This window comes from Balaenoptera acutorostrata, chromosome 7 (assembly GCF_949987535.1).
Source record: "Balaenoptera acutorostrata chromosome 7, mBalAcu1.1, whole genome shotgun sequence".
NCBI lineage: Eukaryota > Metazoa > Chordata > Mammalia > Artiodactyla > Balaenopteridae > Balaenoptera > Balaenoptera acutorostrata.
Genome location: NC_080070.1, coordinates 108235450 through 108251698, shown reverse-complemented (window position 1 = coordinate 108251698; position 16249 = coordinate 108235450). Strand labels below are relative to the sequence as shown.

The window sequence follows — 16249 nt, the reverse complement described above, 5'->3', positions numbered from 1 at the left end:
TGGCTCTGCCACCAGCAGAGAGGGAACAGAAGATGACAGAGCAGGAGAGGACCGGGTACACTATAAGGTTTACCTGGAGGCACTGGGCAGGAAGAGATCACAGCCAAGGAAGACAGGAGGCAGCTGGGAGCTCCCTGAAATAGAGGGACAGGCACTCTCAGAGCTGCCTCTCTTGCAGGGGCTTCCCAGGAGCTGTATTTGTACCACCAGGCACCCCTCCCCTGCTCCGGATCTAGGGATGGATGTGTAGCCCACTCTGGATACATGGTCACTTAGGCAGGTGACTTGATCTGAGGCACTCTTACTCCTGTGGTGCTGCCCTGCACAGAAGGTGGGAGAAAGTCTGCAGAATAGGAAGGGGGTAAGTGGGGCAGGCAGAGGCCCTGGGAGAGGGGCAGAGCCGGCCACCATGAAAGAGGAGTCTGGGCCTCACAGCAGCCTGGTCCCCAGGACCTCTGAGAGCAGAAAGCAGGACGGGAGTCATCATAAAGGAAAAGTCACGACTAAGAATCTGAAAGTGCAAGCGATAGAGCCCCTTCCCCAGCCCATTCCAGCCCCACAATCCCTGTTCCCACATGCGTGCCAGGAAGTCTGAGCCAATCAACATAGTCCCATCCCTATTGCCTCAGAGATTGGTCTACAGATGGGCACCTGACCCTCGTCTCAGCCAATCAATGCAGACCTTCTCCCCACACCGGCAGAGCAGGCCATCCAGTTAGAGCAAAGCCCAGGACTTCGTGTTTGACACTTGGGAGAAGCAGTGGGATTTGCCCAGATTAAAAAGGTCAGCGAACCCCAAACAGTATCGTACAAACTTCTGCTTAAACATAGAAGATGAAATACATATGTTTATATGAACTCCACTAGAATGACACAAAGAGGGCAGGAGGAGAACGGCAAAAAGTAAGAGGCTAACCAGGGTAGGCAGGTTTAAATTGGGGAGAGGAGGCGGGGTGATGGGGGCTTAGCAGAGTGAGGGGCTGAAGCACAAGGTCCCGGAGCTGCAGGGGCTGGGGGGGTGCGGGGAGGAAGCAAGGGGAGCCCTAAAGAGGCTCCCTCCCTCCTGCACCACAGATACTTCCGCCAGGAATGTACCATCCTCTGCCTCACCCCAGGGAGGAAGATGCAGGACTTTCCTATGGAGACTTGAATGTTCAGAGATTCTGCCACTTTGAGGCCCCCATAAAATCACCTATTGTTTCAAGTAGTCTCTGTTGGGTAAATGTCTCCTGTGAGGTCACCCCCAAGGCTCTGACCTGTGTGCAGTGTGGCTGCCCTTGGATCAGGTGATATTCCAGTCATCTGTGGCCAGGGAGGCCACAGGACTGTGCAGCAGGACCTGGGACTTCTGCATGAGGACCGCCTTGGCCTCTGTCCTTGGGGGATGGTGAGCCTTTGCAGCCCAATCCTTCAACATCCCCAGTCTCAATGAACTCATTTGAAAGTGGTAAAAATAATACCAGCCCTGCCTACTGCCCCAAGACTGTCTGATCAAATGACAGAATGAATACAAAAGTACTTTGTGAATCATAAATGTTTTAATCAGTATAATTATAATGACAATTTCTCCTCCATATAAATGTATTTCCTTTCTTTAGGAATAAATCTAATAAGAAATGTATACGATCTATAAGAGAAAAATAATGAAGCTCACCTGAAGGGCATAAAAGAAGACCTGAACAAGCAGGGCAACTGGCTACATTTCTGAATGAGAAGACTTGGCATTGTAAAGATGTCTGTTCTCTAAAATGGATCCCCAAATCCACAAATTCAATGCCTTTCCAATGAAATTATCAACAGCATTATTTTAGTGCAATGGGAAGAGTAGATTCTAAGATTTATATGAAAGATAAAAGCCTTATGGTAAAGAAAATTTTGTAGGAAAATAAAAGGAAGGGATCCCTTCCCACCAGATATCAAAAAACTGAAAAGTGCCAACTGAAAGAATGCAGTATCTACAGGAATGGACAGAGAGACATCCAGCTCATAGACAGAGCTGAGGCCAAGGCAGGCAGAGTACCAACAGCCACTTTTACATTCAGACAGTCCGTTGCTGACAGAGGCAGCAAAATAAAAAGAAAGAAAAGAAAGAGAGAGAGAGAAAAGGAAAGAAGGAAGGGAAGAAGGAAGGAAAGAAAGAAGGAAGGAAGGAGGAAGGAAGGAAGGAGGAAGGAAAGAAGGAAAGAAAGAAAAAGCACCCAAATGTGCCACTTCCCATCTTTGTCCCATGCACCAGAAAGGATGCCACCCAACCAAAGAGAGCTGGATGCCTGCACCTCAAGTCACCCCAAGGCATCACCTCTGGCTGGGAGCCCATTCTAGATGGCAGCTGCACCCCGGGGGCAGGGACAGAAAGCCCCACATCTGGGAACCAGGGATGCGGGGAAACCCGCCTGATGCCCCCCGGGCAGATGTGGAAGAGAGCGTGCGGTGGCCTCAGAGCAGCTCCTCACAAGTCCAGCCTCGGTTCCTGGAGCACCACGAAGTGTTCTGACAGGCTCAGATTAGCTGCGGTCCCAGACTTGGCCTGGTGGCCTTTGAGGACACCTGCAAGGTGACCAGAGCAGAGCCGTTCCCTCACAACGGAGAAATAACAATAATGGAGCATAAACTGTGGTGCAGTTATCAATACAAATCAGTGGGGAAAAGATAGCCAACAAACGTTAGACTCCTACCTCATACTATACACAAGCAAATTCCAGAGGGGCCAAAGTGCTGAACATTTTTAAAATATTGGAAAAATATTACAAGGAAATGTGGGAGAACATTTTTCTAATTTCGGGTGGGAAATCCTTTTTTAAAAAATTTTTTATTTATTTATTTTTGGCTGCGTTGGGTCTTTGTTGCTGCGCGCGGGCTTTCTCTAGTTGCAGCGAGCTGGGCTACTCTTCGTTGCTGTGCGTGGGCTTCTCATTGCGGTGACTTCTCGTTGCGGAGCACGGGCTGTAGGCACGCGGCCTTCAGTAGTTGTGGCGTGCGGGCTCAGTAGTTGTGGCGCACGGGCTTAGTTGCTCCGCAGCCTGTGGGATCCTCCAGGACTAGGGCTCGAACCCGTGTCCCCTGCATTGGCAGGAGGAGTCCCAACCACTGTGCTACCAGGGAAGCCCCCAGAAATGCTTTTCTTAACAAGACACGAGCTTCAAAAAAAGAAAGCAAGACAAATTCATAAAAAAGAAGTACTTCTGTGTGTTAAAAGACAACATTGATCAAGCCATGTGTTTAGCAATAGGTAATACAGCATATTCAACAAAAAAAGGATTAATAGATATTATGGATGGAATATAAAAATAGTTTATACAAATTGAAAAGTAGAAGACAATTCAATAACAAAACAGTTAAGTAATATAAACAAATCATCCTGAGAAAAAGGAATACAAATAACCATAAACATATGAAAAGGTGTCCAGCACTTTGCAATTCAAATGACAATGAGATGACAGATAAGCAAAAGTTATAAATATTCATCAGCTCAAGGATGGGCCAGCATGGAGTCAAACTCCTAATGACGCTGGAAGGATTAACTGGTGAAGCCATTTGAAGGGGCCAGTGTAGTCCTGTCTGCACAATCGTAACATGTGCCCAGCATTGGACCTAGCAATTCAGCCTCTAGGAAGCATCCAGAAGAAACACATGCACGTGTTGACCCTGGTAAAAGGCCAAGATTTATAACGGGAAAACGGAAACTGCCCAGATGACCATCAATACGAAATTGGTTTAAAAATATTTCAGCGTATCCATTTGGAGAGGTCTCACTGGCCACTCCTTCTCTCTCCCTCTGCTGGATCCCAGCAGAGCTCATATTTCCAGATGGTAGTCAGGGAAGGCAGTGACCAAAGCCTGAGGGTGGCCTGGGCACGAGTGGCAATGCCATTGGCTAAGCCACCTGCTCCCTCTCCTCTGGTTCCCAGACTCAAGGGGGCCTCTCCTCCTTAGGACATGAATTTGGAAGACCCTGTGACCCTGCCCTGGGAACTGGAAGTGGCAAAGTGGCAAAGTCTGCGGTGATAAGGCGATTGGGCTGTCGCTATGGTGATGGGGATGGAGGCCTTTTGCCATCAGCCCCAGTTTTCTGCATGGCAGCTCTAATGACAGGATGGTCAGCCCTGCAAAGGCTGGAGGGTGTGAGCGCAGAGGCCTGTTCCTGGTTGCCATGGCAGTGTGGGCCCTCGCAGGAGTGCAGAGAGCCCTGGCAGGAGAATTCCCCACTCCACACCTGGTCAGAGCAGGAAGTGTTGGGCCGTGACTGAGCCTCAGGGAAGCAGGTTGGGGTGTGAGAAAAGAACAGTCGCCCACAGCTTAATTACTCAAAAGCTGTCCCCCAGCCACAGGAGGAAGGAGGACCTTTTCTGCTGAGTCTGTCTAGAGAATACCACGCCGTCACAGCTCAGCACAGCCCGGAGAGGAAGCTGACCAGTGCTGACCAGCTCTGGAGCCCGGCAATGGCCCTGCCTCGACCATACCTGGCCTGACAAGGCCTCAGTGGGGAAGGGTCCCGACTGGGACCCAGAAGAGAAGGCTGGCAGGCTTGCTGGAGAACAATGAAAAGGAGGAAACTCTGTGATTGAACCTCAAGCCAGAAACCAGCCAGAAGGTGGACCATATTCTACCAGACACTCGGGCCGGCTGTGACCCTTGGTTGGGAGAAGCCTGGGGATATTTCTGCCTTGGAAGCCCGTTGGGGGACACTGAGGGGTTCCAGCTCCCCCGGGCGGGCTGCGGTACAAATGCTGGATGACAGAGCCAGGATGGAGATCGCCAAGAAGGAAAAGGTAACTCTCTGTTGCATTCGGTTTTCTAGAAGTGCTTCTTACTCGTTCCTGTATTCAGTGGTTTGTTTAACTTGACCAAGTGTTTGTGCCTCAGTATCTGATTGTATGTGCAGGCGCTTTAGGGACGACCTGCTGGGAGTGAATTATGAGGCATTGACTTTGGTAATGATTTTATTTTATTTTTATTTTTTAACATCTTTATTGGAGTATAATTGCTTTACAATGGTGTGTTAGTTTCTGCTTTATAGCAAAGTGAATCAGTTATACATATACATATGTTCCCATATCTCTTCCCTCTTGCATTTCCCTCCCTCCCACCCTCCATATCCCACCCCTCTAGGTGGTCACAAAGCACCGAGCTGATCTCCCTGTGCTATGTGGCTGCTTCCCACTAGCTAGCTTTTTTACGCTTGGTAGTGTATATATGTCCATGCCACTCTCTCACTTCGTCCCAGCATACCCTTCCCCCTCCCCATGCCCTCAAGTCCATTCTCTAGTAGGTCTGTGTCTTTATTCCCGTCTTGCCACTAGGTTCTTCATGACCTTTTTTTTTTTTTCCTTAGATTCCGTATATATGTGTTAGCATACTATATTTGTTTTTCTCTTTCTGACTTACTTCACTCTGTATGACGGACTCTAGGTCCATCCACCTCACTACAAATAACTCAATTTCATTCCTTTTTATGGCTGAGTCATATTCCATTGTATATATGTGCCACATCTTCTTTATCCATTCATCTGTTTATGGACACTTAGGTTGCTTCCATGTCCTGGCTATTGTAAATAGAGCTGCAATGAACATTTTGGTACATGACTCTTTCGGAATTATCATTTTCTCAGGGTATGTGCCCAGTAGTGGGATTGCTGGGTCGTATGGTAGTTCTATTTTTAGTTTTTTAAGGAACCTCCATACTGTTCTCCATAGTGGCTGTATCAATTTACCTTCCCGCCAACAGTGCAAGAGGGTTCCCTTTTCTCCACACCCTCTTCAGCATTTATTGTATGTAGATTTTTTGATGATGGCCTTTCTGACGGTGTGAGATGATATCTCATTGTAGTTTTGATTTGCATTTCTCTAATGATTAATGATGTTGAGCATTCTTTCATGTGTTTGTTGGCAATCTGTATATCTTCTTTGGAGAAATGTCTATTTAGGTCTTCTGCCCATTTTTGGATTAGGTTGTTTGTTTTTTTGATATTGAGCTGCATGAGCTGCTTGTAAATTTTGGAGATTAATCCTTTGTCAGTTGCTTCGTTTGCAAGTATTTTCTCCCATTCTGAGGGTTGTCTTTTGGTCTTGTTTATGGTTTCCTTTGCTGTGCAAAAGCTTTTAAGTTTCATTAGGTCCCATTTGTTTATTTTTGTTTTTATTTCCATTTCTCTAGGAGGTGGGTCAAAAAGGATCTTGCTGTGATTTATGTCATAGCGTGTTCTGCCTATGTTTTCCTCTAAGAGTTTGATGGTGTCTGGCCTTACATTTAGGTCTTTAATCCATGTTGAGTTTATTTTTGTGTATGGTGTTAGGGACTGTTCTCATTTCATTCTTTTACATGTAGCTGTCCAGCTGAGGCACTGACTTTGTTGGGCAGACCAGGTCCTCTCCCTGCTGCTCCAGACTCCGGCCCTGTGACCTGGAAGTCACAGGCTGCCAGGAGGCCCGGGAGGTGACCTCTGTTGGGTAGAGGGTCTGGGGAGTTTAGAGCCCCAGCTGGGGGGCCTGGGGCCTGGGATCTTGGTGGCAGAACCAACTGCCCAGGCATGAGGCAAGACTCAACAGACATCACGAAAGGTCTCAGGTGCCTGCGCTTCCCTGCAGGAATCTCTTCCTAAGAAGCCTCAGGGCCGTTGCTCCTGGTGAGGAGTGGAGAGCAGTTACTTTTTCCAGAGCAAAGAAAACTCCAGACATCCTCTGAGCCAGCCCTGTGTGCGAGCAGAGCCAGGGCCGGTGCCAGGGCAGAAGGAAGAGCCTGCCTGCTCCCCCGAGCCGGGCGGGGCGGGGGAGGCAGAGGAGAGGGCCCATATCCAGTCCCCTTGGCATGGTTTCCTCCTCACATGTCTTTTCTTCTCCTTCTTCTGTGAAATGACGAGGTCAGCATAAACACTGGGCTCGTTCTGCTCCTGGCAGAGCTAATGATGTTGGGAGAAAAACAACCAGCCTGGGTCAGGGTGCCCGCAGCTGCAGGCAGCAGGAAGCCCGCGTCTGCTGGTTCCTGGGGCGATGGCCGGAGTTTGGATGAGAAATCCTGCGCGAAGGGGCCATGGAGGCCAGCTGGGGAGAAGGGAGGCGGGGTCTTTGGCACAAGCAGAGAGCTGGCGTGGCGACAGTGAGAGGTGGGGCCTGTGGCTCGCCGTGGGGAGCTGGTGTGGGGAGCCCACTACGTCAGACTGGGGCTGGCCCACGCCCCCTTCTCATTTGTCCCAGGGACACAGTGCTCCACGCGGTAAACCATTTCTGTTCCACACGTGCGGCGTGCTGGCCCCAGTTCAGCAGCCGGGCTGGTTCCAGATTGCTGGTGGGGGAGGGGGGGTGGTTCACTGACAGCCTTGTCAGGGCAGAGAGGAGAGGGAGGCACTGCCTCTGGCACATGCCTTAGGGGGTACCAAAACCGTCAGTCATCAAGATAAATAATATTCTAATTCACATTCTAAAGAATCAAAATCAATGCAAAAAATTACGATGAGCAAAATGCCAAATTTCTAAAGAAAGAGGGCCTGAGTATTACTGATTTTTTTCGCTTGTCTTAGGCCCGTGCCGGCTGCCCTTAGAGTGCCAGTTAGCAAGGTGCCAGGGCCAGACAAGGGAGGCGTGGGGCTGCGACGTCCACACTCCTCCCGTCTGTCCTAGCTGCCCAGAGGACCTACCTCTTGTCTGGGGGCTGGGGGAGCGGGGCGGGGGCGCTTCAGCTTGGTTTCAGGGCCATCCTAAGGATCTGAGGTTTTGCTGCCAGGCCCACCCAGGTCCAGCCCTGCATCCCCGGGAAGTGATACACCCACCCCAAGCCAGCATGTAGCCTGGAGTGGTCAGCTGGGGCTGTATCCACTGCAGGCTCCCAGGAGGAGAGCCTTCAGGTTGCTTTGGAGGGAACTGAAGTGCTGCTGGTTTTGCTCGCTCTTTTTTTTTTTAAATTAATTAATTTATTTATTTATTTTTGGCTGTGTCGGGTCTTCGCTGCTGCGCGCGGGCTTTCTCTAGTTGCAGCGAGCCGGGGGCCACTCTTCGATGCAGTGCGCGGGCTTCTCATTGTGGTGGCTTCTCTTTGTTGCAGAGCGTGGGCTCTAGGCACACGGGCTTCAGTAGTTGTGGCACATGGGCTCAGTAGTTGTGGCTCACAGGCTCTAGAGCGCAGGCTCAGTAGTTGTGGCGCACGGGCTTAGTTGCTCCACAGCATGTGGGATCTTCCCGGACTAGGGCTCGAACCCGTGTCCCCTGCATTGGCAGGCGGGTGCTTAACCACTGCGCCACCAGGGTAGTCCTGGTCTTGCCCTTTCTGTTTCTCTGGTTCATCTTGCCTCTGTGACCTGTCGGATCACCTGTGGTCATCCCCCTATAATCTGCAAGACTGTGTGGCCTCAGTACCGTTTTCAGTGGCTTCCCCGTGGGGATGGCAGCTTCTTACATGGTTTTTCTAGAGCTCCTTGGGGGAGGCCCGCTCCTACTGATGCTGCTTCCCCTCCCCTCCGGACTGTGGCTGTGGAACCCCACCACTGAGTCATTCCCTTGGCATGGAAATCTCTCTTTTTTTTCCCCATAGTTTCATCATCTGTAAATGGGTTAAAAATATCATCTTTTTCTTTAAAAACTTTTTTTAATGAAGTATAGTTAATTTTCAGTGTTTCAGGTATACAGCAAAGTGATTCAGATACATATATCCTTTTTTAGATTCTTTTCCATTATCGGTTATTACAACATATGAAATATAGTTCCCTGTGCTATACAGTAGGTCCTTGTTGTTTATCTATTTTATATATAGCAGTGTGTATCTGTTAATCCCAAATTCCTAATTTATCCCTCCCTTTTCCCCTTTGGTAACCATAAGTTTGTTTTTTATGCCTGTGAGTCTATTTCTGTTTTGTAAATAAGTTCATTTGTACCATTTTTTTTTGGATTCCACATATAAGTGATATCATAAGATATTTGTTTTTCTCTGTCTGACTTACTTCACTTAGTATGATAATCTCTAGGTCCATCCATGTTGCTGCAAATGGCATTATTTCATTCTTTTTTGTGGCTAATATTCCAGTGTATATATGTACCATGTCTTCTTTATCCGGTCATCTGTCAGTGGACATTTACGTTGCTATGGAGTTCTATCTCTTGATAGCACAACTTCTAGGAGACCTGAAATTGGGTCCTGGGCTCAGGGGTCTGCCGAACTGTGTGCGGCAGGGGTGTGTTGGAAGGTCAGCAGGCGTCTACAGGCATTCACAGGACATAAGGCCGAGGTCCTAGCCTATTCTTCGTGGAAGTTCCTGGTCTATTCTTCCCCCTCCCTCATTTGCACCCTTCTGCTGATGGGCGGGAGCGATGGGGGCTCCAGAGCCCGTACAATTTGCTTTATGTGGTGGGTTTGGGGAGCACTTTTCAGGAGGAAAGCTGGGAAGGTAACACTCCAGGTGTCTTAGTCTGCCCGGCTGCCATAACAAAATACTGTGGACTGGGTGACTTAACCAGCAGACATTGCTTCCTCACAGTTCTGGACACTGGAAGTCTGAGATCAGGGTGACATCATGGTCGGATTCTGGGGAGGGCTCCCTTCCTGGCTTGCAGACGGCTGCCTTCCTGCTGTGTCTTCACATAGTTGTGGGGGGGAGGGAGAGCATTCTGATCTCTTCCTCTTGTGGGGGCTCTACCCTCATGCCCTCATCTAACCCTAATCACATCCCAAAGGCCCCACCTCCTGACACCATACACTGGGGGTTAGGGCTTCGACATATGAATTTGGGGGAACACAATTCAGTCTATAGCATGAGGGGTGGGGGTGAGAGCCATAGGGGGCACTGACCTCCCTCCATTCAGCCCCCCTCAGCTGCCCTGGGCACTTTGCTGCTGAAGGAGAAGGCTCAGAGATGGGGTGAGTCTGCATCACTTGGCAGGCATGCTTATCCAGGTTCCCTGGCAGGACTTGTCCCAGCGGATCTGGGGCCCCAGCAGGAGAGATGCCCCTCCCCCCAAGCCCCTTGGAGACCTTGCTACTGCCAGATGCTCAGGAGGACGCGAAGCTCCAGGTGGCCCCCAAGCAGGTGTTCTGGGAAAGGGGCCTACGCAGGGAGGAGCAGATGGCCCCACTGAACAGAGCGGTGATAAGACTCTGAGTGTGCGGGGGACCAGGCTCCCCGTGGCTGGTGTGGATTCAGCAGCAGGGGCTGGGGCTGTGCCTGCCTGCCGTGGGCCCCTCTCGGCCAGGAGCCGCTGGCTCTGAGCAGTGAGAGACGTTGTCGCTGCGGTCCCGTGACGGGGCTGGGCTGGGAGGCCGTGGAGCAGAGACTGGCCCAGGAGAGCTGAGCAGGCGGCCTGCGTCCCAGGCCTCAGGGTCCAGGCGCCTCAGGAAGAGCATTAAAGTCCCCAGCATGACCGTGCTCCGGAGAGGCGTCATCGTCTGCGGCTTCTCAGGTCAGGAGCAGGCCAAGGGGACCCAGCAGTGAGACGCAGTGCAGACCCAGCCAGGCCCACGCCTGCTCCTGCAGCAGCAGGACTGGAGGGTGGGAGCGGGGGAGAGGCACAGAGTGCTCTCGGCCGCCTCCCCGATTTCTGCAGAGCTGCCCTCCAGCCACCTGAGGCAAGAGAGGTGAGAGCTGCATTCAAGGGAGGCCCTCCAGGGAAGGTTCTGGGGCCCCCGCTGTGGGCTGCGCTGCAACCTTTGGGGACAGCCCAGGCGTGTTCCCCATGTCCCCCCATCCCTGCGACAGAGGGGCAGGCCTAGCCTGGCCCGGCCCCTCACCTTCATCTCACTTCCCTTCTCGTGGGCGGACGCTGATCCTCAGGAGGACGCGGCTCTTCCTCTGTTTCTCTCTCTGTTTCTCTGTCTCTCCTTCTCCTGTCTCTCTGTCTCGGTCTCTGCGTCTCTCTGTGTGTGTCTCTATCTCCCTATCTCTCTCTCTTTGTCTATTTCTGCCTCTTTTTCTTTCCCTCTCTTTCTGTGTCTCGCTTGGTCTGTCTCTCTGTCTCTTCATCTCTGTGTGTGTCTCTTGCTGTCACTGTGTCTCTGTGTGTGTGTCTCTCGCTGTTTCTCTGTGTCTCTGTCTCGGGCTGGGTGCACATTGAGAAGAGGCCCCCTCGTCCCCCCCCAAGCCTGCTGCCTCCCACATCACCCCCTCAGGGCTGGGTCTGCCCCTTGCCCAGGTTCCTCCCAGACTGGAGTCCCCTCGGGCCCCTCCTCGGCACCCCTGCTCTGCTCAGCACAGGACTCCCTGCTGGGCCCACGCCCTCCTCTCCCAGGCCACTTCCCTCCTCAGCCTCCAGGGGCCTCCCGGGAAGCTTCTTGGCGTCCACCAAGGCCCCTGGTCGTCTGACCACCACCATCTCCTCTCTTGCGCCATGTATTCTATTCCTTTATTTCTGAATGAGCAGCCGTTTCCTGGTGACCAGTTTGTGTACAGGCCATCGAGCTGTTTAGAGAAGCCAGCTTTATGGGACTAAGTTCCAGCAAGTAGTACATGTGCCTGATGAGGGTCCATTTCTGTTCGTTTACTTCTGCTCCAAGGAATCCCTCGCTGCAGCCACTCTCGTTGCAGATACGGCTGTGGTGCCTGCTCCTGCCTCCCCTTTCTCAGTGAAGTTTAAAGCCAGTTGTCAAGTTTCATAAAAAGCACCATGGGGGTTTTGCCTTGGGGAGAGATGAACCTTCCACCCCAGAATATGGACCACTTCCCCCTGATTCAGATGGTCTTTTTTTTGTCTTTTTTGCTTTTCGGACACATGTTCACATTTTCTCTCTTTGGGTCTTGGGCTCTCCTCTCCACGAGACTTGAGCTCCTGGCCCAGGCCTCTCCCTGACCCCTGAGAAAGCCAGTCTGGCTCACCCTACTCTGGCCATTGACGCCAGAAGGTCCCGTCCTGAGGACTGGGGTGGGCCAGGGTGCTTGGGCTCTGAGCCTCCTGCAGGCTCCCCTATCATGTGAAGAGCAAGTGCGAGGATGGGAAGGGAGCGGTGATCAAGAGCAGGGCAGCTCCCGGACGCCGAGCTGGGTGCCGGGGGTCCCACCAGCTGCTGGAACCAGCGGGAATTGCCAGGTGCTGACAGCCCAGCCATGTGCTAGACCGAAGGGAGGTGATTGGGAGGGGCACTGGGGGAGCGGGGCTGCAGAGGCCGCGAAGGCCAGAGCGTGTACCCAGAACAAGAGCGGTCCTGCGGGGTAAGGGGGACAAAGGGCCAGGTGTGCGGGCAGACCGTGCCAGAGAACCCACCCTTCCGGGTGGGCGGCCAGCTCCCCCTGGGCCCCGATGCCTCAGGACCCCCTGCAGTCATCCTGCCCTGCTCTTGATCACCGCCCCCTTCCCATCCCTGCACTTGTTCTTCACATGTCTCGCTCAATCCATATCTGCTCTGCCCCGCCCCAGCTGCCCCCCACCAGGCTGCACCTGCCCAGCTGGCGGCAGTGGGCAGGTCTTCCAAGTCTCCCCCCCTGGTGCTGGACCCAAGCAGGAGTCTCACCGAGGGGAAGAGCCCCAGTGATGGGCCCTTGCTCCCAAGTCCCCGCCGGCCAGGTCTGCCTGCTGCTGAACCACTGGCTGTTCTCGGCGATGGTTCTTGGAGGCTGTCCTGCCCCTGATTTCACAGAGGAGGGCTCTGCAGGCAGGGAAGCCCTGTGAGTTGCTGAAGTCACACAGGGTGAGTGATGGAGACTTGGGTTCAGTGAGAGCATTTGTTCTTAGGCAGTGGCTTCGTGAGCCCAGAGGTGGCCCCTGGAGAGGGCAGAGCCTGCATGGGCTCTGGAGCCGGCTCCCTCGAGGCCTGCTGAGATCTGGGCGGCTCTGGGCCTCACCTGCCTGGTCTGCAAAATGGGGCAATAGCAGCGTGTGCCACCTAGGCTGGGTTTGGAGACTTCTGTGAGGTGTGGCTGGAGGTCGATCAGATGGGGACGCGGGGACCAGGAGCTTCTGAGAGGCCCCAGGGCTCTGGCCACCGCTGCTCACCACTCCGGGGTTGACACTGCCTACACTGTCTCCTTTGCTCCCGCCCTCCAAGGCGTCCTAGCATAGTGTGCTTCGGGAAGCACATTCAGGACCACGGCCTTATGTCCTGTGAATGCCTGTAGACGCCTGCTGACCTTCCAACACACCCCTGCCACACACAGCTCGGCAGACCCCTGAGCCCTGGGCAGGCCCCTGGGTGTTGAGTGGTGAGCCAGCTCGGCACGGGCTGTGGTCCTCCACGCTGGGCACCCTGGGCTTGCCCATCCCTCGGGGGCCCACTGTGCCGGCCACCCTGCCCAGGCAGGAGACCTGTTTGATCTCGGAGAGACGGCAGTGAGCGGTGGCTTGAAGCGAGATCTAGTTCCCTGCCCAGGAATTGAACCTGGGCAGCCTGGATCAAAACCAGGAATCCTAGCTGCTAGACCACCAGGGGCTAGAGGCTAGAAACAAAATTCCCCTGGCCCTTGCCCCCAGTGAAAAATGCATTTCTCAAGGAGGCAAAAACTGTAAAAACGGGTACAAGTTGACTATTAGAGACACAGTACAACAAGTGGGAGAGCACACAGAGAAACCGTTTGTTTAGTTAAGACAGAAGTAAGGCAGAGATGCACACCGGGAGAGCAAGGGTGTGGGCGTCCTCCCTAATGAGGAGGAGAGCAGTAAAGAAGCAGTTAAAGCATTCATATACGGCAGTTCTTCCGGGTCTTTGTTTACCTTTGGCCAATTACCTGGTTTCTTTTTCCGCACCTGACCTGCCCTAGGACCTCCCCAACATGCGTGCGCAATTTTCTTTCATGATGGATTCCAGCCCAGAGGCCTATGGGGGGCCTTGGCATCACATATTATGGGGTAGCGCCCCCTCCTTTTTGACCCCCAAGGAGACTTTCTGCGCATGTGTAGTGTCTCCCTTGCCCCAAGGATGGGAAATATGTGACCTCTTGATCTTTTCCTCAAACAGGGTTTAGCCCCTCTCTGTTCCTGCCATGAGTGTTATCTTAAAGTGTCTTCAGGAGACAAAGCCTGGCTATTTACCTTGTTTCTGTTGTTATTTCTATTTTGAAGTGCAAACAGGAGGCTGGTTGTAAATGTCTGGGCTGAAGTCCATCTTTTTCTCACCCCAAGCAATGTAAACAAGAGGCCAGTTGTAAATGCCTAGTCTGGAGCCCATCTATCTTGCCCCTCACAGGGCATCAGCAACAGACCTGGGTGGAGTACTTCAGGCCTGTAAGGACCCAGCAGATCCATCCTTTGCCCCCAGGGGAGGTGAGGGGCAGGAGGAGATAAAGACCCTCCCTCGTTAGCACTCCCCAGAGAGAGCAGAACTGGTCTGGGCACCCAGATGGGAAGGAGGCCAGCTCCACCTCCAAGGACTGCCCTCTGCTCCCAGCCTGTGCCTGGCTGGGCTGCAGGCTCAACCCCGCTCTTCCCCTTTCCAGCAGGACGGCCTTCGGCGACTTTGAAATCCCTCCAGACCTCAGTTTCCCCTCCTGTACAGTGCCCCCCTGGGCTGCTGTGTGGGTGTGAGCCCCTGAGTGTGCGCCTCTCGCAGGCATGAGCAGGACGGGGCCCTCATGCTAGGTAACCGAGCGCCGACCTTTCCAGAACAACACTTCCACCGTGAGTAGAAGCGCAGAGAAGTCCCACAAGTAGACAGATGGGAGGAGGAACGCGATGAGCCCCCTTCCAGAAGATACAGAGTCCTCGCCCTGCGTCCTCCATCCCTCCGATCTCTGCTTCCGTCATTGTCATTACATCTTCTCTGACCTTCCTGCTTCCCCCTTCCCTCTTCTAAGGATGCTTATGATGTCATTGGGCCCACGGGATAATCCCGGACCATCTCCCTGTCTCAGGGTTCTTAACAGCTGCCACGTCCCTTCTGCCATGTAAGGCCATGTTTCACAGACTCCAAGGACTAGGAATTCTTGGGGACGATGGCTTTGCCTCCCTGGCCACCCTCCCCCCACCTCAGTGACGGGCACAGCCCTGCCTGCCTGCCTCACCGTTTGGCTCACTGGCTTTGAGGACTTTTTCTTTTCAGCTGTAGATATCCGCCCCCCACACCCGCCGAACCGCACACACGCTTTTAATCAAATTCTGACACTTTTAGGACTCCCCTGGCGGCCCAGTGGTTAAGACTCCGTGCTTCCACTGCGGCGGGCACGGGTTAGATCCCTGGTCGGGGAACTAAGATCCTGCATGCCGTGGGGCACAGCCAAAAAAAAAAATTCTGACACTTTTAATCAAAATCTTATAAAACAGACCACACAGAGCTATTCCCCCTCCTGGGCAGCCCTGAGGAGGGCAAAAGAGGAGGCTGCCCAAGCCCAGACCCGTGCAAGGTCACAGCCTGCGTTTTCCCTACGTTCAGAAATTGGTACCAGACTCCTGCGTGGCCCAGTGGAGGGCAGGAGAGGCCAGGCTATGGGAGGGGCTGAGGGCCCATAAACAGCAGAAGGAAGGGACTGAGAACCAGGGCAGGTGGCTCCTGGGCATCTTAGGGAGTTTGGGATGAGGTGCACGGCACGCCCTTCCTTTTCGATCCTTTCCAGGTGGGTTGGCCAGGAAGGCCAGCGAGAAGGGATGCTGCACAGGGGCCTGAGGGGGAAGCCAGCCCAGATGGGATGTGCCCATGAGGGTTTCGAGGCAGGAGGAGCACTCAGGACGGGACACGTTGGGTCACGAGGCCCTGCAGCACAGGAGAAAACCACTTTCCTAGGGGAGGGGCAAGGACTTGACGCTTCTGGTCCGTGAGGATGAAGGGACAGCACCGCCAGGAACAGCCAGGAGTCCCTCGCCTTTCCCCTTGTCCACGGCCAAGTGCTCTGCTTGTGTCTGATGGGTGACCCTCAAGGTGTCAGCCCTCCCTCCAATGCAGGCACATACCCTCGCACGTCACCGTCCAGGGGAAACGCAGCATTTTCTAGTAGGCACGTTACAGAAGTGAAAAGAAATAGATTAATTTTCATGATGCTTCATTTAACCCACTATAAACAGAATATTATTGGGACTTCCCTGGCGGTCCAGTGGTTAGGACTCTGTACTTCCACTGCTGAGGGCCCAGGTTCCATCCCTGGTTGGGGAACTAAGATCCTGCAAGCTGCGCAGCGCGGCCGAAAAAAAAAAATTATCATTGAAATGTGTAATCTACATAAAAACTGTTAATGAAATATTTCACATGCTATGGTTCATATTACGTTCCAAAGCCATGTGTATTTTCCACGTACAGCATCTCCCAATGTGGACTTGCCACGTTTCAGGTGCCCAAGAGCCACATGTAACCAGTGGCTACCACCCTCGATAGCACAGGTCACAGCCACTCTGACAGGTGGTCACCCAGGGAATCGTC

General features: G+C 52.9%; 1 protein-coding gene across 2 annotated transcripts in view; it reads left to right on the top strand.

Moving 5' to 3' along the window:
* Positions 1–16249, top strand: part of GCK (glucokinase) — a 55630-nt gene that overhangs the window by 3558 nt on the left and 35823 nt on the right. For both annotated transcript variants that reach the window (XM_007187710.2, XM_007187711.2), the window contains exon 2: positions 1599–4769. In XM_007187710.2, the coding sequence (XP_007187772.1) occupies positions 4725–4769 (45 nt within the window). In that variant the 5' untranslated portion in view covers positions 1599–4724. The remainder of the gene's footprint in view (positions 1–1598; positions 4770–16249) is intronic.